General features: G+C 36.8%; 1 protein-coding gene and 1 long non-coding RNA gene across 2 annotated transcripts; both read right to left on the minus strand.

The window, feature by feature from the left end:
* Window positions 1-2,850: 2,850 nt before the first annotated feature.
* Window positions 2,851-6,458, minus strand: LOC133878339 (uncharacterized). The gene is made up of 3 exons (XR_009901881.1): window positions 6,095-6,458; window positions 4,470-4,542; window positions 2,851-3,080 (listed from the first exon to the last, which is right to left on the minus strand). It is a non-coding gene; the product is annotated as an uncharacterized LOC133878339 (long non-coding RNA).
* A 1,241-nt stretch (window positions 6,459-7,699) lies between these two features.
* LOC133877721 (protein neprosin-like) lies at window positions 7,700-14,373 on the minus strand. The gene is made up of 7 exons (XM_062316102.1): window positions 14,063-14,373; window positions 9,750-9,852; window positions 9,166-9,252; window positions 8,891-9,079; window positions 8,623-8,781; window positions 8,213-8,353; window positions 7,700-8,089 (listed from the first exon to the last, which is right to left on the minus strand). The coding sequence occupies exons 1-7, from the start codon at window positions 14,371-14,373 to the stop codon at window positions 7,700-7,702; spliced, it is 1,380 nt and encodes a 459-aa protein (XP_062172086.1).
* Window positions 14,374-20,790: the final 6,417 nt, after the last annotated feature.

Genomic DNA, 20,790 nt, shown 5'->3' on the forward strand with positions numbered 1-20,790 from the left:
CCCAAAGAAGACAACTTGAGATGAGAAATCCTGCCAAACAAAAGAAAACAAACAAATAACGACACATAAAACCACCATAGCCCAGAAAGGCTAGGGGAAGATCAGCCTCCACCGGATCTAGCCGGGAGGAACAAAAGCTCCACAACCCTAAAGGTTAGGAGAAAAACTAACCCCGCTGAACCAATTCAGGGGGAACAAAAAACTCTCTGACTCACGAGGAGTCAGAGGGAAATCACCACCGGGAGGGGGAGGCAAGAAAACCACCCCCTCCCGGCGAAAACCATGCTCTCAAGAAGTGCTCCTCTCCTCTCCTCTCCTCTCTCTCTCTCAGTTTGTGGTCAGTGGAGAATATTCCCACATGTTAACTTGTAAGAGTTGTTAACTTGTAAATTTGGCTATTTAAGCATTTGAAATGAAGGCACAGAAAATGAGTCATTCCTCTTACTTGTCTTGGCTAGTTGGCTGTGTGCATGAGTGAGTGAGGCATTAATTAGCGCAACTCGATCAGCCATGACCAAGTACTCCTACGTTCACGTCATGATCAATGGCTTCAAGAATATTCAAACGCTGCAAAAAACCCATTGTAAGTCCAAAGACGACGATAATCTTGGCCTCCAACACGTCCCTGCAGTCAATGGAGAGTTCCAATGGCACTACTTTCGGATCAACTATTTCGGCACCACACTATACTCTACTTTTGCAACATGTTGATCATGTGGTGGCTGCAACTGGGCGAACATGGGGTACAAGCTGTAATTAACTCGATCACATTTAATTAATTTTCTTTTTAATTCTAATCAATTACAATTTATCCACTTAATTATGATCGATTTGAATATGGATTTGGTAGTGATGATATATATATATATATGCTCATTTCGATGCCCAATGCATGATCCATCCATTCGAGTATATATTTATGCAACTGCCTGCATCCAATTTTTCTAGTGTAATTAAAATATTGAATTTAGAGTTTTTTTTTAAAAAAACTTGTTATAGATAGATATTTTTTAAATAAAATACTTTAAAATTTTATTATTTCCATATCATATGTGAAATGTATAATTAATAGAAAATCAAGAATTCATAATTGATGAAGAGGTACAAATTTAAACCATTAATAATTTAGAATGCATGCATATTTCTTAGTCCTTTGGCTTATATAATTAGTGGAAACAGAGCATTGAGTTATATATAATTAGTGGTTTTAACTTGCATCATTAATTTACGTGGATGCCATAAACATAATTTCCTTTGGCTTGAAACATGTGACCTTGCCTCGATCTCTCTCTCTCTGTTGTATTATTGTAAATAGAATAGATTCTGGTAGATTGGTGTTGATTTGTACGTAATTAATGGTTGTTATTAGAGTACTATAGCTTGTTTGGTGTTCCTAGCTTTAATTTGTTTCTCGCAAGTGGTTTCTTTAGTTTTGTTTTCTGCAGTAAGACATTGTAAAAGTCCATGGACCTTACTCACTCTCAAAAGACGCCTTAGGAAAGGGAGATACTTAACACGTCCCCTCACGTGTGGCACTATTGTCCAATCACGTGTATTGCATCAGAGCGGCAGCGGGAGGGAAGGCCCAATCCTCTCTCTAAGACGCCTTAAGAGAGGAGGGGTGTCCATGGCTTATAAAGTCTACAAGACAAGGATCTCTTAGCAATGTGGGACACTTTAACACGCCCCCTCACGTGTGTCATCTTTGGCCAAACACGTGTTCAACAACGGGAAGGAAAGGCCCATCATTGTCAAAGGAACCTGCTCTGATACCATGTAAAAGTCCATGGACCTTACTCACTCTCAAAAGACGCCTTAGGAAAGGGAGATACTTAACACGCCCCCTCACGTGTGGCACTATTGTCCAATCACGTGTATTGCATCAGAGCGGCAGCGGGAGGGAAGGCCCAATCCTCTCTCTAAGACGCCTTAAAGTCTACAAGACAAGGATCTCTTAGCAATGTGGGACACTTTAACACGCCCCCTCACGTGTGTCATCTTTGGCCAAACACGTGTTCAACAACGGGAGGGAAAGGCCCATCATTGTCAAAGGAACCTACTCTGATACCATGTAAAAGTCCATGGACCTTACTCACTCTCAAAAGACGCCTTAGGAAAGGGAGATACTTAACAGACATCAGACATGCATGTTGAGTGTGAGTAGAACTAGCCCTTGCAGCTAGCTAGTTTCCAGACTTTCCTGGAGCGTGAGTTTGTACACAAGTAATGATATATATACATCACTCTCATCACCTCTGTCTTCCAAAGTTTACGCAACGTGAGCCTTCATAGTATTTGGTGCATAAAAATTGAGTTTTTAGTTAGAAAAATCACGCCACGTAGACTTTAGAAAGATGGTAAAAATGAGAGTGATAAATAGAACTCCTCGGACAAATTGGCTTTGTTGGGTTCCTTTGGCACATCATAATTAAGTTTAGCCTTGCAAATTTAACCGATACTATATATATATTGTTTTTGATAAGTAAAAATGTTTTAGAATATATTCGTGCTTAATCTTGTAATTAATTCTTACACAATCTTAAATTATTTATTGCAGGCTTGTCGGATCATATACTTCATAACTTTTTCTGTCCTTTTTATGGGAGTTTCGGGAATGCAAAACCAGCAAGACTCTATGTGACGACCCATTTTTTTTTTTATACAAACATAAACGAGTCATCGCAGTGGCACGACTACGTGTCGCTCAGCCAACATATGACACATGTCCCATAACATGCACCAGATAATCAGAGTATAACATATATCTATCTATGCAGCGGAAAACATAAATCTGAATAGCGGAAATTACAACTTATACATCTATCACAAATTAAATATAACATTGAGCCATTTAACATCTATCTGTTTGAGTCTTATTAACACAATATTTACATAACAATAATGTCTTAACAAATAATAAGTGACACAAACGCCACAAGTCATACCTAACCTATAAAATAGTGGACAACCCGTGGTCCGACAATTACAACTGTCGCGACAAGCTTCAGTCATAATATCCCAAGTACACTGCTACCAACCCATCAACAATACCGAAGTACCTGCAGCCAAAGAAACATCATCTACACGGTTGTGGTGGTATCCACATCCGCATAGGTGAAAGAATGAGTTCACCGCCTTAGCATGAAACATACTAAGACCTCAGTGGTATAAGACTAACTGAGTTTTCACAAAGAACCAACCCTTATTTTATTTTTAGTCTTGCAAGCACTATATTAGCCACAATTTACCAATAGCTAATGCAGCAAACACCGACTATTCAGAAATCATTTAAAACATACTATATAGCTGTGAACATATGTAAAAGTTCCAGTCATTCCTCCTTGGAAGTTTCTACATATAGACCCCTCTATAATAATATTTTCCATCGGTCGCTCAGACATATGTGCATACGATCACTCCATCACAGATATCATGCATACACATAGGTCATAAGCAAGGAACATGGCATCTTACTCTTCCGTACTAGGATAACATCCGTCAACAAAACACTCGCAACACCATCTCTAATCGTATTTCAGCTTCGTGCCTTGACGCCAGTAGATCATGAGAGCACTAGAGTTAAACTCAATCATGCTAATACGTCTTTCCTGAAGAACAAGAACAATCAACCTTTCTACTCATAGACATGCCATTACTCGCACCCGGGCAATCATGTATCCATGTACTTTCAAGTTCAATGTATGATCTTAACACATGACTATCCAATAGAAATATACATAAGATCTTTTTCATGAAGACTCTTATGCATACCAATACGTCTAGTAAAACTACTCATAGCATAAAAACATCTCTCACAAAACAGTGTTATATACGCTATGCATGAACTGGGGCTAATAATGCTGCTGATACTGATATGCTGCTGATACTGTTATGCTGCTGATACTGATATGCTGTTGATACTGTTATGCTGCTGATATACTGATACTACTGGTATGTATGCTCTATACTACATGCTCAATGTTCCGTGCTTGACCAGTATATATTTCACTACTGTATCACGCTGAAATCATGCAGTTGTTAAATCACGTCCTCTTAAAACTAAACAAATCCAGCATTTTATCCAACACTTTGAAATCATTCAAAACTTAGTTTCTTTATAAAATTTAAACAGTTTTGACATGACATGTTCTCAAACAATTTGCATGATTTAAATCTCAACCGCAGAACTTAACACTTTAAATCTATTCAATACTTTTCACTCTTGCACTATCTCTTAAACATCATTGCAATCGCAGAACTTAACACTTTAAATCTATTCAATACTTTTCACTCTTGCACTATCTCTTAAACATCATTGCTATAGTTTAAACATAATCGAAACTAATCAAATCATCTCAAAGCATATACATTTCATCATATGGTCGGTTCAGTTTCATAAACAATATATGTATTTTTATCAATCCAATACATATAAAAATATATATTTTCTCAGTGAGTGGAATACCCACCTTGGCTGCATTGAACTCATGACTCGAACTCTACATTGGAGAACCTGTTGAAGTCTCCAACTATGACATGCTCCTGCAAATACTTATAACGTTAGACTATGCTATGGAACTCTATACTCTATGACACATAAACTACCCGCATGCTCACCCATTGCGTAACCCGCTTCTAAGGCTAGCTAAACACCTTAAGCTATTATTAGATTAGTCGTTGGTTATAGGTTTGCGTCTTATCTTATTTATCAACTAGAAGACGCATCTATTATTTCATTAGCTTATTTGTTGTTGTTGTGTCACATTATTATTCCTAATCATTTTTATAGCTTGTTGCTTATTTACTAAGTTCACAATATATATATATATATATATTTAACTCATATATATATACATATATACCTTCAACATTTAAACCTAATCCAATAATATACTAAAATACTTAGTGTATATGGATAGGTGAATTAGGTACTAAGTTGTCTTGTTATCATTATTAACTATAAGTCTTATAGTTGTTTATCCATTTAAACTAAGTGTATTCGGCCCACATACATATATATGTATAGAATGCTTATTAAGCTACGCATAACATCATAACACACTTAGGTGCTTATAATACATAGATAAGCACATTAATTATTTAATTACATTACTGAATAGATTCAAAGCCTATTTATGTATTTCCATAATATTACTAATTTACATTTGATGTCTTAAAGTTATTTGGATAATTTACAACTCTTTCTTATTTTTCTTGTCTTAACCACTATACTTAACAATTACTAACCACCTACGTAATCTAGGTTATAGGAGTTAAACGGTTTAATGGGCTATTGACCTAATTAGATTGAACTATAAATCCCACATTTTGTTTTGCTTTCTACCTTAACATTGGTACATTTATCCATTAACTCTTTCCAACCTAGAAGCTTAGCGATTTATATCTTAAAGGCTATCTTAGTATCTTTAATTATGTTAGACTAAAGTCCTACGGTCCATTTATTTAACCGTTTTACCAATTCATTGATTTACTTATTCTTTATATATACTAATGTACTTTATTTACTTATTTGTAACTTCTATCCCTTTACAATTGTTTGCTTTTATGCGTTACTCCCTCCAATTTCCATTAACATAATTTCCCTAAACCACACACTTGGAAAACCACTCAACCATTAATAATCCTTATTCATAGGATCTATTAACACAACTTATTCACTTAGTCTTAAATCCCCCAAATCAGCCCTAATATACTAAAACACCACTAAAATGCACATCTTCCCTTAATCGATAAACATCAAAACAAAGAAACTAAACCAAGCTTCACAACCTACAAAATCTATACCTATTTTGGCTATCTCCAAAACATTTCACACCTTAGCACTTCTATCGACTAGCCACCATAACATAAACACTGCATAATCCCCAAAACCAAAGCATCCGGAAATCACCACATCATAGTCCTCCAAATCAAAACATCAATTATCATTAATACTAACCAAAACTCAAATCCACAACACTCAATTCAATACCCATAGCCACTGCCGACACACAATCATAGAGAACCCCCAAAATTATCAAACTCTAATTCAACAATCCACAAATTAATCCACAAAATTAACGAATTTATATACCTTGGGATTTTCCTCAAAAATCCATTAAAAATCGCCTCTGATTTCCGCCGGAAAATTTGCTGGAAACCACACTTGGAGAACCGGGTCTTCCTCACGGGTTCAGCGGGTCATGGGTTGCGGGTCCGAGGGGTTCTGGGTTACGGGTTTCCATGGGTTCTTGGGTCAACGAGCTCGCCGGAAATCGCACCTGGAGGATCGGCCATCGTAGCTTCACTGGCGTCATCCACCGGAGGATCGGGCCTCCATCTCTCTCTCGATCTCCCGACCTCACTCTCTCTCAAACTCTCGATCTCTCTCTGTCTCACATCTCTGTGTCGCTCGGGCAGAAGGAAGAACAAAGGAGAAAATAAGAACAGAGGAAGAAGAATTGGGGGGGGGGGGGGGGCTGTGCGTGAACTTAAGGGAGAATGGGAAGAAAGAAAATGAAAGGTGGATAGAGGGATCAGGTGACGTAGGGGATAAGGGAGAAAAAGAGGGAAAAATTACTGAAATGCCCCTCAACTTTAATTCTTTTATTTGTTAATTGCTATTTAACCCTCACATTAAATCTAACTACATTTTACACCTTACCTTAAACTCTTTATTTTTCAATTATATAAACATAATCACTTAAAATCTATTATTAGTCTCATCTATTTAATAAGCATAATTTATTAATTGCTAAACCCGTATTTATTTTCTTGGTCTTTACACTCTACATCCCTTGATGATGATAATAAGTACTACTTGAATATTTGTATTATTTTTTGTGTCCTTGGGGGCGTGATATCCCTAATTGGCTTGGGACTACGTTATTTATGGCTTTCTTACTTGCGTGGGGAGCCAAGGCGGATGATAGAAAGGTTACCAAGTCTAGAGTTTTTCTCTGGGACAGTGGGTGCCTTTGAAACCACTCATTGTGGAATATGTCAAATAGAGTTGGTGGAAGGGGACAGCCTACGCATGCTGCCATGCGCACACATCTTCCATGCACAATGTCTCGTGGACATGGTGGCTATAGGGAGAAGGGGTGGAAGGGGACAGCCTACGCATGCTGCCATGCGCACACATCTTCCATGCACAATGTCTCGTGGACATGGTGGCTATAGGGAGAAGGGCTGATTGTCCTGAATGTCGTCGCACTTTTGGGCAATCAACCCAGCAGATCCATAGGTTTCTTGGACTAGTTCGTTGGCACAACTAAGGTAGCTACTGTTGGGAAAAATCAGTGTCCCAAATTCTAATTATTTTGCATGGTATTTTAGTTTGTAATAAAGTAAGTTGTTATTTGCAAAAAAAAAAAAAATGTAAGTTGTTTTTTCACTGTTTTATTAATGAACTATGGGCATATATAAAAAGTAGATGAGTCTTATTTAAACTATAAAAATAACGTTAGCGGCACCTTATCTAACCATTAAGATGAAAGAAACACTTACAAAAAAAAAGAAAAGAAAAAGAAGAAGATGAAAGAAACAAAATAGTCAATGGTCCAGCTTGTTTTAAATTTTAAATATTGGTTAATTAAGAACAAACAAATTATGGTAGCATAAAATATCAATAATTAGAGAAAACTCATTATTATATTATTAAAATGATTAGAAGTTATACATATTATAGTAGTCTCAATCAAGCTCCTTTGATTCCGCCAGGACCATCATAAGAAATAGTACGTCTCCAATATTCATCATAATAGCCAAAATCATGAATATTGTATGCACGTGGATTAGACGCATACACCTCTGTATCTATTGGATTGACAAAATGAAACTTTGCATTCTCATACGCAGCTGCAATTCGCCGACTATAAGCTCTAAATCTTGTATACCTCAGGCCACTACCCATAGGGGGACTAGGCTGATCTAGTGGACTATACACTTCTCCTCCCCAATCGGCTTGATTCCCAAACTCACTCAATTTCCCAAATATTGCCGGGGGCCAAAAGCCAATTACAGAATTCTCCTCATCAAAGTATAATGTCCAAAAAAAAATTGTTGAATTTGGCCCGCCATGTATTTCCTACCACATGATAGTAATTAGTCAAAATGAAACAAAATTTAGTGTAAACAAGTATAAGAACATATATTCATGGCTAGTTTGTTTTTTTTTTTCCCATGGATTTGTTGAGTAATTTTTTCATACCTTATTGATTCGCAATTTAATGGAAAATTGTTCTCCACCTACAACAGAAATCTCTTTTGTCGCCCAACCTAGAGGTATTTGAGAATTTATTTGCACATATCCAGGACAATGTTGATTGAAACATTGTGTTCTTCCATCAATCTGGTAGAATGAGTTCATGAAATAAAAGATTTTTCAATCAATAGAAAAAATTAAATATAAATCATTTACTTTGTTACAAATAATTACAAAAATGAAATTACTCAACACAATCTACAAAAACCCACCGTGATGTGAGCAAATAGTCGTGTCTGGTTGTCTTTGAACACTAAAGGATTTACCTTAAAATAGATTTGCTCAGTATGTTAGTCTGCTAGGATATAGGAAAATTCTTTAACAAAAGGATATGATATCTTAAATTAGAGAATTACCGTGAAACCTGTTTTTATAGTGTCAAAACCATTTGAAAGTGCCATCCGGAATTCACTATACTGAGATCCAATGACTCCTTTTGCATTATATAAGCTAAAATATGATTCAATTCCAACAAGCTTCCTATTGGGGTCAGTTTTTGTTCGAAGTATTGCATACTGCATGAGATAATCATATTGTTAAGTCACTTGCTTCACTAATACTAGGGTAGATTCACCAACAAAGAAATAGTACACTTTTTTCTGAGCACAAAAAGATTATACTCACATGATGTCCAGGTTCTTCATCTATATTTGAAGAATATATTGTTGAAAGCATTTTTGCTCTTGCCAAGTCATCTTTATTGATTCTTATTATAGGAACTGTTCCATAAGGACAACCTGCACCTTTTAGCCCAATATTTAATGGTAAATTCCTTTTGGCTCTCATTCCTTCTACAAACAACTTATGTTTCATCTGTAATGACACTCTTGAAAGGTTAGAGCAATATCAATTGTACCAGTTAGCATTGAAAAAGAAAAGGTTTGCATTAACAGTTCAACCTCAAATGTAGTATTCTTCCAAAAAGGATGATCAAAGCCAGGTTGTTTGTAGAAATCAATACAGTCGTATATATCTCCATCTCTTGTCTGCAGATGTCAAATCAAATCAAACTTATGTGTATGTTTGCTGAATCTCATAACAATTTAGTTTGTAAAAAAATTGTAATTTTTATTACCGAAATTTTCCTAGATGTGATTTGAAATGCCTATTTTATCTTACTTTAGCCAATAAATTAAAAGAGGTTTTTTTTTTTTTTTTTTTTTGACATGTCCACACAAGAGAGGGGAGGGGGGATTCGAACTAGTGACCTCCGCTTCAAACATACTCTGAGTCTAATAATATGAAATAAACTAGGATATATGAATTATGTATATGGCATTAAATTGTACTATTAAGAATATGTATGGCTTGAGCCCATGCATGACTCTCAATCTCCTATGTAGAGGTGTTAGGATAGGGAGTTTGATTTTTATTATAATTAGCTTAGTCATAACTATCATAAGTTCAATATCTTATGCAAAATATTAAAAAATCTACTTAGAAACGAAGAATTAGAAGAATATATAGCTTCCAAAAATCTTACTTGAATGCTTTTAATTGCAGACTTCTTAAGATTTATAAGTCGCTTCTGGAATTTCAATTCTTCCTTTAAAGATAATCCCCAATCCGCTTCAACCAGATTGTTGCTAAGATGGAGAAAGCACAGGAAGAAAACTATTAAGTCCACCCTTGCCGCCATTGTTGATAAATAGGTTTGTCACATATGAGTTTGCAGGTTTAAAGCGCATAGACACAAATATATATATATATATATATATATATATATATATATATATATATATATATATATACACATACACACATGCATGTATATAGGAAATGACATTACATGGCAAGTAGGTAAACCATAAATATTGGAGAAATGATTGTTGTACAACTTCAAAAAAAAATTTCAAAGTAACCGTTGGATTTGTTTTCTTACAAGTGGGTCCTATACTTCTAATGGTTGATCTTTTTTTTTTTTTTTTTTAAAAAAAAAAAAAAAAAAAAAAAAAAAAAAAAAAAGAGTGGTTAGAGTTGTAAAATAGTGGTACAAAAGTTGTAAGTGTATCATATCTCTATATTTTGTGCAACCTTAATATGCAAAATGTATTAATTACAATATTTATTGGATTACCAAATAATAATAGCATTAATGAAGAAAGATAAAACGTATTAATTGTCCAACCTTAAACATACCAACTGCATTGATTACAGAGGTTATAATAAGATTGTCAAATAATAATGACAATAGAGAAATGATTCTCCTACATCTTTCATACACTTCTCCAACACCTCATCCTACGTGGCACGCCATTTTTTTCATTTTGTGGGAGATAGAATGAACAAAAAAGAAAAAAAGGACTCCACGTAGGGCCGGCTTGATAAATTTTGAGGCCTAAGGCGACAAGTTTAATTGATGTCATTTTCTTATACTTAAATATTAATTAAATTAAATTTATTTTAATATTTATATTATATTTTTTTATTAGATATAGAATGACTTATCACTTGATTCAAAGACATGCAATAATAAGATTCAAAGAAAAATAAAGAGAAAAGTGCAAATAAGTTATATAAAAATTGATTTGCAGTAGAACATAATGCGGAAAAAATTGTTAGACATTGAAGACTCATCGATGATGTAATTCTATCTATTATTCACAACACAAACAATGAGAATTTATGCATTTTGAAGACTCTTTATATTTTTCTAAACATTCAATTCAAATAAACATTTAAGAAAAAATTATACACGTTGGACTAATTTCATGAATATAAAAATAGGGCTTTTAAAAAGAGTAAATAAGTGATACTTTTCAAGAATTTATGGATTTTTTATTTTATTTTATTTTATGAATGTGAATAATGAGACTTTCAATTTGTAATTACTTTTACCACAATTGATGGCCTTAATTAGAAACTATTTATTAGATTTTTACCATATTAGAGTCTTAAAATTTGTTTTGAAAATAACCTGTATTGTACAATTATTAAGTGGGGGCCTTAATGAAAAAGTATTTTATTATCTTTTTGTCATATTAGTATGATGTACAAGCCTAATTGATGTACAGGCCTTAAAATGTTTTTTTGAGCCTCGATTTTTTTAAAAAAATATATATTTATTGTATAATTATAAGTTGGGTCCTTATTCACTTGGGGGACTTAGGCGACCGCCTAAGTCACCTAAAGCTCGAGCTGCCCATGACTCCACATAGGATGAAGTGTGGGAATCGAAAAGTGTAGGAAAGATGTAGTATAATCATTTCTCATGACAATAATGAAAATGATGATTATAATTTCTTGGGGGTAATTACATTTTTTCCTCCATGAACTACCAGCCTCAGTTAATATGCCCCCATGAACTGACACTCTCACCACCCGATCGCATCGAACTATCATTTACTTACCAAAACCCTCTTTTCATCAGTCAACCTCGTTAAATCAGATGGTCTAGGCATCACGTGCGGATCACATGTGTTTTTATTCAGTTTTCTCCCTATTTTGCCCTCGCAGTCAAGGGTTGAGAAAGAAACAGTTGGTAAGAAATATAGTGTAGCTAAACAGAAGAAAAGGATGTCCTCAGAAATATGCAAGGAAACATCTGTAGACAGCCCAAAAAAAAAATGACTATTCACATATTTACAGTGGCAACCTCAACCAAAGAGAGCAAATTTCCGTCAGTAACACATGCTATTATTAACACTTACAAAGAAATAATCAACGCCTCAACTAGCCTTAGAATTCAGAACATCCACAAAAGATAAACAAAAGCAAAGCCCAACCAATGTTTCTACCTCTCTCTTTGTAAAATACCACTTTTTCTCTCTTTCTTTTGCCTTTCCAACTTTCCTTTTAACAGAAAATACTACTGATTTTCCATTTTTTTTTCGGTTACAATAGAAGTGGGTCCGGCCATGTTTTGTAGTGTTGTCAGACCAAGCAACTCCGGCAATGTTAGCCCACGCCATGCTGCGGGGCCCACCATCTTCTCAAAAGCTTGCCCTTCACTTCTTTAATCATTTGTTACAAAAAGACTCAGACACAACACCTGCAAAAAATTCCTTTAGTTGCTATGATCTTCGTGGGTGTTGTGTCTGAGTCTCTTTGCAATGGAGGATTAAAGAAGTGAAGGGCAAGCTTTTGCAAAGACGGTGGTGGCTCTACAGGAGTATTGTTACTTGTCATTTGAAATAATTCTAAAAGAACACGGCAAAAAGTGAGCAACATCCACCTTTGCATGAAAGGTATTTGGTGTCTGGATTTATGATTCCATACCTCTCTAAGGATCCTAACGATAAAGCAGCCATCGATCTTGTTGGGAATAAATCTCACTCGGGCCATACCGAAAATTGTACCAACAGTTTGGCGCCATTTGTGGGAAAGATTATTTGTTTCTCATGAAAAAGAAATCTATCATAGTGGTGAACACGCATTTTGGAAGCAAAGCCAACCGGTGAAGGAGGTCCCTGCCGGAGCAGATTGTTCAACACAACCCAAATCCAAGCATTCAGAACAATCTGTAACCTCAATCGTTCCCTCCCCTAGGGGGTGGAGACTAGGATCACCGAGAAGGCGAGCCCCCGAGTTACGTTACGATGGGGATAATCAAATGAGGGGCCCGGGAGGAGCTGCCATTTCCTTCGCGTGGTCGCATGACAACTTGGCCAAGAAGGTGGCCGAGTTGGAAAGGAGGTGAGCCAACATGGCTCGGGAGATGGAAAATAAAGACAAGGGCAAAGCTGTTGTGGTGGACAGACTCCTGGCAGGTACCGGTACTTTGTTAATTTTAATATATATTTTTATTATTTTATTATTTATATATATACTCGGTTATCGGTTATAACTGGGTATATATAAATGCTAAAACCGGTAACCGTTCCGATAGAGTTGGTTACCGGTTATTTCCAACCGGGTACCAAGCCGGTTTTCCAGTTATCAGTTATCAATTGGTACCCGATTACAGGCTGGATTTACACCCCTACCAAAGACACATACATGAGTTTATTTGAATAATGTGCGTTTGATTGGAACCCATAGTAAACACACATCACATAGCAAATACTACCATACTATTGGAGTATTACATAACAGATGACACTTTAATTTGCTACTACAAATTGATTGTTATGATTAATAAGTTTGTGAATTGAAAGAAAATGTATTTCTTTATAATTTTACCAACATTTTTTTTTATGGGTAAATGTATAATAAATCTCTGGGTTTGCACGAAAATGCTAAAAGACCCCTCACTGTTTTTTTTTTTTTTTTTTCTAACATTCAATCCTTTAGTTTTTCGCAAATTTAAAATAGGTCATCCCGTTAGTAATACCGTCCATTGTTCTAACTTCCGTTTTGTTGACTTACTGTTTGTCCACGTAAGCATCAACACTTCAGCTTAAAAATGACGTCGTTTTATTTTTTATTATATGATTTTTCATATTTTATTTTTTATTTTTTATTTTTTATTTTTTATTTTTTTAAAAAAAATAAAAATAAAAAAGTAAGGGACCTGGCAGCCACGCCCTCCTCAAGGGGGTGGCCCAAAAGCCACCTCGGGGAGATTTTCTGGTTTTTTTAATTTTTGCAGAAAATTGAAGAAGCAATTGGCAGGGGGAATGACTCATTTTGTGGAGGTATGTGGTCTGCCCATTATAAGCACCTATTTCAGTGCAATGAAGTTGCTCTGGTTGATGGAAAATGTGAATGCTATTACGGAGGCTGCCAACCAAAGCAGGTGACGGAAATCAAGGATGCGCACCAGTTGTTCATTGAAATTCCTGAACTAACCAACACCACATAATCAGCTCTTGTCGCCCCACCGGTCATGATTGTTAATGATCATCTAAAAAGTACCTCTGGTCATTAAATGGTTTGTTCTCTACAAACTTGATGTTTTTCTCTGGGTCCATGGAAAAAAGTCTGCATATTTGTTCGGCAACATCAATAACTCTCCTCTCCTTCTTTGTCCCGATATTGTAAACATGACCTACCTCTCCCTTGTGAAGAATGACTTCAAAAGCTTCTGCAACATCTTCACAATATAAATAACTCCTCACATTAGGTTCAGCTTTTGTGGCAGAGTATGGGTTTGTTGGGAGGAGTTGATTCACAAGTGTCAGCTGGTGGACTAACAGCTTAACGACTGGGACAGGAAAAGGTTCCATGACAATGACACGACGGGAAAAATGTTTCACTAGAATGACACGTACGTCTCCCTTTCTACAGCTCAATCAATTGCCAAGAAAAACTTATGGACAAAGATCTTTGCATGCGGTGCTCTTTTAGTCCCCGACTCATCACCACCTCTATAAAACCCAAACCACAGAATATCATAAACGTACGTCATATAAACAAAAGGGCCTAACATTGACATTTGTTATAAGCTTTTCTTTAAACTTTGAAATTTCGTCATGTGTCAATAAGTTTCAAAATATTTTGACTCCCGTGGCTATGTTATTTGTTATTATTTGCACATTTTATTGAGATTTTTTTTTTGCCCCTCTTAAGATGAATTTTGTGAATTGAAGCCATAATTTACTATGATATATTAAAATCATACTAATATATATATATATATATATATATAAAATTAAAATTAAAATTAAATTATAATGAAAAAAAAAACTCAAGCTATAGTAAAATGTTTTCACTGCCACATCATCTCGATTGTATAAAAATTGTATAACAGTCTATTAAATAACATTTCTCTTAATCCTATAGTCGCTTAGATATTTAGTAAAACATCATGGTTAATACATATATATATATATATATATATATTGGTTCTTAATCTCTATAACTACATAATGCCATACAAAAAAAAAAAACGAAATAAAATACTGGGTGATTTCATTGGGTGCTTAGAGCACTGGATCTCCCCCAATACTGGACCGTTTCCAGCTCAACAAAGGGATTTTCGTACATATTTTTCAAAAATTTCAGCTCTAAAAGTCATGTAAGGCACTCAAAAACCTACGGGATGTGTTAGTTGCACAACATTTGCACACCAAAACACATTAGTGGGACCCACATACGTCTTGGTGTGCAAATGTTGTGCAAAAATCAATTTTCAAAATGTTATCCCAAATATGTGTCCATACATTAGGGTTTTGCTATAAATATCTTATGTTATAACTAGTTCATATTATTGAATATAGCCGCACTCCTGTGGACGTAGGTAAATTGCCGAACCACGTTAAATCTGTGTCTTACTTCTCTCTCGATCTCTCTTTTCGATTCCTTATATTTCATTATCGTTGTGCACAGTAACAACAATTGGTATCAGAGCCTAATTTGTGATAACTGGGATTGGCACATATTCTGCGAAATTAGACGTGATGAAGTTCGATGGAACAGGTAACTTTGGGTTATGGCAGAGGTGTGTCAAGGATTTGTTGGTGCAACAAGGGATGGTGAAGGCGTTATATGGGATGAAACCAGATGATATGCCGGACATAGATTGGAAGGAGCTTGAGACGAGAGCGGTGGCCACTATTCGGCTTTGTCTGCGGGGATGATGTGATGTATCATGCCATGGACGAAGAATCTCCGGCGGCAGTTTGGTTGAAACTGGAAAGTCGATATATGTCCAAGTCGTTGAAGAACAAGCTTATCTAAAATAAAGGTTGTACGGGTTGAAGATGGAGGAGGGCTCGGATTTGAGCCAACACATCAACATGTTCAATCAGGTAATCAGTGATGTGAAGTTCAAAGATGATGACAAGGCTTTGATGCTGTTGAATTCACTCCTAGCTCCTACCACATCTGAGAATCTGGTTACAACTCTGACATGTGGGAAAGAGTCCTTGGAGTTAGAGGACATTACAGGAGCCCTGCTGGCTTTTCATAAAAGGAAGAAAGTCAGTGATGAAAGTTCTCATGGAGAAGGGCTAACTGTGAAGGGTAACCAGGAGCGTGGAAGAAGCAATAACAAGGGTGGTTCGAATGGAAAGAATTCCCGGTCAAAGCCTAGGAAGAGGAAACACGTCAATTATTATAAGTGTGGGAAGAAAGAGCGCATAAAGCGGGACTGTCTAGATCGGAAGAAGAACAAGGATGATGATTATGAAGGTCCCTCAAGGTCTGTAAACGTAGTAAAGGACGACTCAGACACTGCTGATGATGATATGCTTTCTATTGCATTCAATTCAGAGCATCTTGTGGATTCTTGGATTCTGGACTCAACATGTTCAGTTCAAGGGACGTCCAACTAAGATTGGTTTGACACTTACATGTTAGTTAATTCTAGTACAGTTGCTATGGGTAATGGTGCATGATGAGTGCCAAATATTGTGTATTTGGACCCCTTGATTTGCACTAGTTAGACCTTTAGCCTTGTTATTTTCTGATGTTTTGGTTAGTTTTTCTGTTTTTCTGTTTCTGTAGGTCAATAAGAGAGGAATGGCAAATTTCATAAGGAAATGCCTGGAAATTCGGAGGTCCTGAAAAGTCGATCGATCGAAATTTCCCAGAACCTGCTTTTGCAGAGCTCGCCAGAACACCCAATCAGAAGCTCCTCCATGAAAAAAAGCATCTCTCCCTCTGATTTTCGCAGCAGAACACGCTGGTTTTGTGTTCTTGGTTGTCTCTAGCAAGAGAGGAACCCTAGAGAAGGGTAGAGGAGTCATTTTACATGGGTTTCTAGCCCTAGTTTTCTTCTATAAAAGCCATAGCCATGCCTCCTTGTAGGTAGAGTAGAGAACAGTAGATAGGTTTAATTTCGTGCATTTTGTAGTGTATTTCAGTAGCTTTTGTTCTCAGACACTTCCTCTTTGTAAAGCTTTTTTTTTATTTCCATGGTTGTTCTTCATTTTCTTGTGGTGTTCTTAGTCATGGAAGGCTAGTAACATCAACTAAGGTTGAGGATGAAACCTTTCCACTGATGACACTCACACTCTTGCTGTACCACTTGCATATTTAATGATATATCATATTTGTTGTTCAAGTTCCATTCATTTAATGCTTTATCTTTTGCAATGAATGTAGTTAGTGGTGGAAATAGGACATTTGATATGTTTCAACCGATAGATACTTTGTTTTATCGGTTTGAATGATGATATCCATTGTGATTGAATGATACATTGGATGATTTGATTTCAAATTGGTACTCTTTGTGATTTGTCTTTGTGTTGGATTCATTTAATGGTTCTCGGGTTTATGGTTGAGAAACTTGAATGACACCCTAAGCTTAATGTTCTTTGGGTGTTCAAGTGGAAACCAAGAGTGTGACTTGTTGGATTTGGTTTGGTAGATTCTTTAGCCTTAGTTCCTTTTAATTTGCATATTTCATTCCATATCTTTTATTTAGTCTTTTGTTCTTGAATCAATCCTCAAACCTTTGGAACTAGGTTAAAATGAGGTTGATTAAACAAGACACTAATATTTGACCATTTCCCTGTGGATTTGACCTCGCACTTGCACACACTATATTGCAAACGATTCGTGCGCTTGCGAGTACTCTTTAAAACACACATCAGTGCACATTGTAAAATTACAGGCATGGGTAATATCATAATGAAGATGTTTGATGGTGTGGTTAGAACGTTATCTAATGTTAGACATGTTCTAGATATAGAAAATAATCTAATTTCATTGGGTACTTGAGACTCAAATGGTTTTGGTTACAAGTCTGAAGGTGGAATAATGAAGGTCACTAAGGGTGCAAATGTGCGATGGTAGTGATAAGGGGGCAAAAAAGTTCAAATAATATCTATAAACTGTTAGTGAGTACAGTTGTAGGTGAAGCGCCTCTGTTTTAGTTCGATTGTAGTGTTTTGTGGCATATGCAATTGGGTCATATGGGTGAGCGGGGCATGTTGGAGCTTCATAAGAGAAATCTGTTGAAGGGTGTCAAAACGTGCAAGCTTGATTTTTGTAAATTATGTATTCTAGGGAAGCAGAATCGGGTGCAATTCAAGACAGCCACACACAAGACAGAGGGTATTCTGGATTATGTTCATTTAGATGTTTGAGGACCAGTGAGGACAGCATCACGGGGAGGGCATATGTATTTCTTAACTTTTATTGATGATTTCCAGAAAGGTTTTGGTGTACTTCATGTGGCACAAGTCAGAGACGTTTGCCAAGTTCAAATTGTGGAAAGCTAACGTGGAGAACCAAACTGGGAGAAAGATCAAGTGCCTAAGGACAGATAATGGTACTAAGTACACAAATGAAAGTTCAAGGATTTCTGTGAACAGCATGGGATAAAGAGACATTTCACAGTACGCATGACACCGCAGCAAAACGGTGTGGCGAAAAGGATGAACAGGTCTATTGCAGAGAGAGCACGATGTCTTAGGTTGAATGTTGGACTTGCAAAGATTTTCTAAGCAGATGCAGTGAGTATAGCATGCTACTTAATAAACAGGTCACCGAGGGTATCATTAGATGGTAAGGTTCCAGAGGAGGTGTGGACCGGTAATGAGGTAGATTACTCGTTTGAGAGTATTTGGGTGTCCAACCTATGTGCACGTATCTAGTGAAGAATGATCGAAACTTGATCCAAAGTTTAGACAGTGTGTCTTTCTCGGATATGGGAAAGGGGTTAAGGGTTACAAGTTTTGGGACCCAAAGGCAAACAAAGCAGTAATCAGTAGAGACATGGTATTTGATGAAAATTCCATGTTGAAAAGTACTCAGGGTGAAAAGTACTAAGGGTGAAGAGTAGCAGGTGCCAGAAAGCAGTAGCAGTGATAAGTAGGTGGTGCAGGTGGAGTTAGAGACTCCTGTACAGAAGAACATTTCTTAAGGTACAAAAACCTCTACTTCATAAATTGAGGAGCAACACACTATAACCACAGACAGACCCAGACGAACTATCAGGCCACCAGTCAGGTACTGTTTTGAAGACATGGCTTGTTTTGCTATTGTTATCAGTAACGGAGATCCTACTACTTTTCAAGAGACTGTCAATAGCCAAGAGAAGAGCAGATGGGTGGGTGCTATGGCGGAAGAGATGGGGTCTCTACATAAGAACCAGACGTGGGATTTGGTGGAGCTTCCAAAAAGGAAGAGGGAGATAGCGTGTAAATGGGTGTTCAAGAAAAATGTAGTATAAAAAAAAATTGGGTAGGGGGGGGGGGAGTTCAAGGCTCGCTTGGTAGCAAAGGGTTACTCACAACAGAAAGGGGTTGACTATGAGAAAATATTTTGCCCAGTGGTCAAAAATACTTCCATCAGAGCGGTATTGGCATTGGTAGCTCATTATAACATGGCACTGGAGCAGATGGATATGAAGACAGCTTTTCTCCATGGTGATTTGGAGGAGCAGATTTACATGGAGCAGCCAAAAGGGTATAGTCAACCTGGACATGAGCACTTGGTCTATAAATTGAAGAAGTCACTTTATGGGTTGAAGCATTCTCCAAGGCAGTGGTATAAGGGGTTTGACTCCTACATGATTAGAATTGGATACATGAGATGTGAGTATGACTGTTGTGTGTATGTGAAGAGCCTTGATGATGCTCATTTATTTTTTTTGTTACTGTATGTGGATGATATGCTTATTGCAGCTAGGAGTATAATGGAGGTCAACAAGTTGAAGGTCCTGTTGAGTAGAGAATTTGACATGAAAGATTTGGGCATAGTCGAGAAAATTCTTGGGATGGAGATTTGCAGGGACAGAGATGCCATGAGATTGTGGCTATCTCAGGCCGGTTATGTGAAGATGTTGGAGAGGTTTAGCATGGAGAATGCGAAACCGGTGAGTACACCTTTAGCGAATCATTTATGTTTGTCTACCTCACAGTGCCCAAAGATAGTTGAGGAAACTAAAGACATGTCTAAGGTCCTATATGCTAATGCAGTGGGGTGTCTGATGTACACTTTGGAATGTACGCTACGGTATGTACTAGGCCAGATTTGGCTCAGGCAGTCAATGTGGTGAGCAAATACATGGCAAATCTAAGGAGATAGCATTGGGATGCAGTCAAATGGATTTTCAGATACTTGAGAGGTACTATAGACTATGACATCACTTTTGTCAGGCAGAAGAGTGATTTGTCAGTTGTGGGGTATGTGGATGCAGATTATGCAGGGGATTTGAATGATAAGAGGTCGACCACAGGTTATGTGTTTACTCTTGCAAGAGGACCTATCTGTTGGAAGTCTATGATCCAGTCCATTGTTGCGATGTCCACGACTAAGGTAAAGTACATGGCGGTGGCTGAGGCTGCAAATGAAGCTTTGTGGCTCAAAGGATTAGTCAAGGAGCTGGGTATTCAGCAAGGTGGAGTTCAGTTACATTGTGACAGTTAGAGTGCAATTTGTTTGGCAAAGAACCAGGTATATCATGCGAGAACCAATCATATTGATGTGAGGTTTCACAAGATCAGAGAATTGGTTGCTACATGTGAATTGTTACTTGAGAAGATCCACACTTCTGAGAATGCAGTAGACATATTGGCAAAGCCTGTTACTGCAGACAAGTTCAAGCATTGATTGGACTTGACAAATGTCTCCAGGTGCTAGAGAGGAGAGGATGGCATCTCCAAACTTATCAGTTCCAGGTGGAGGTACAATACTTGTTTATCTTCAAATAGGCGAATATTCACGCAAAGTGGAGATTGTTAGAACAAGTG

The sequence above is a fragment of the Alnus glutinosa genome, chromosome 9 (assembly GCF_958979055.1).
Source record: "Alnus glutinosa chromosome 9, dhAlnGlut1.1, whole genome shotgun sequence".
NCBI lineage: Eukaryota > Viridiplantae > Streptophyta > Magnoliopsida > Fagales > Betulaceae > Alnus > Alnus glutinosa.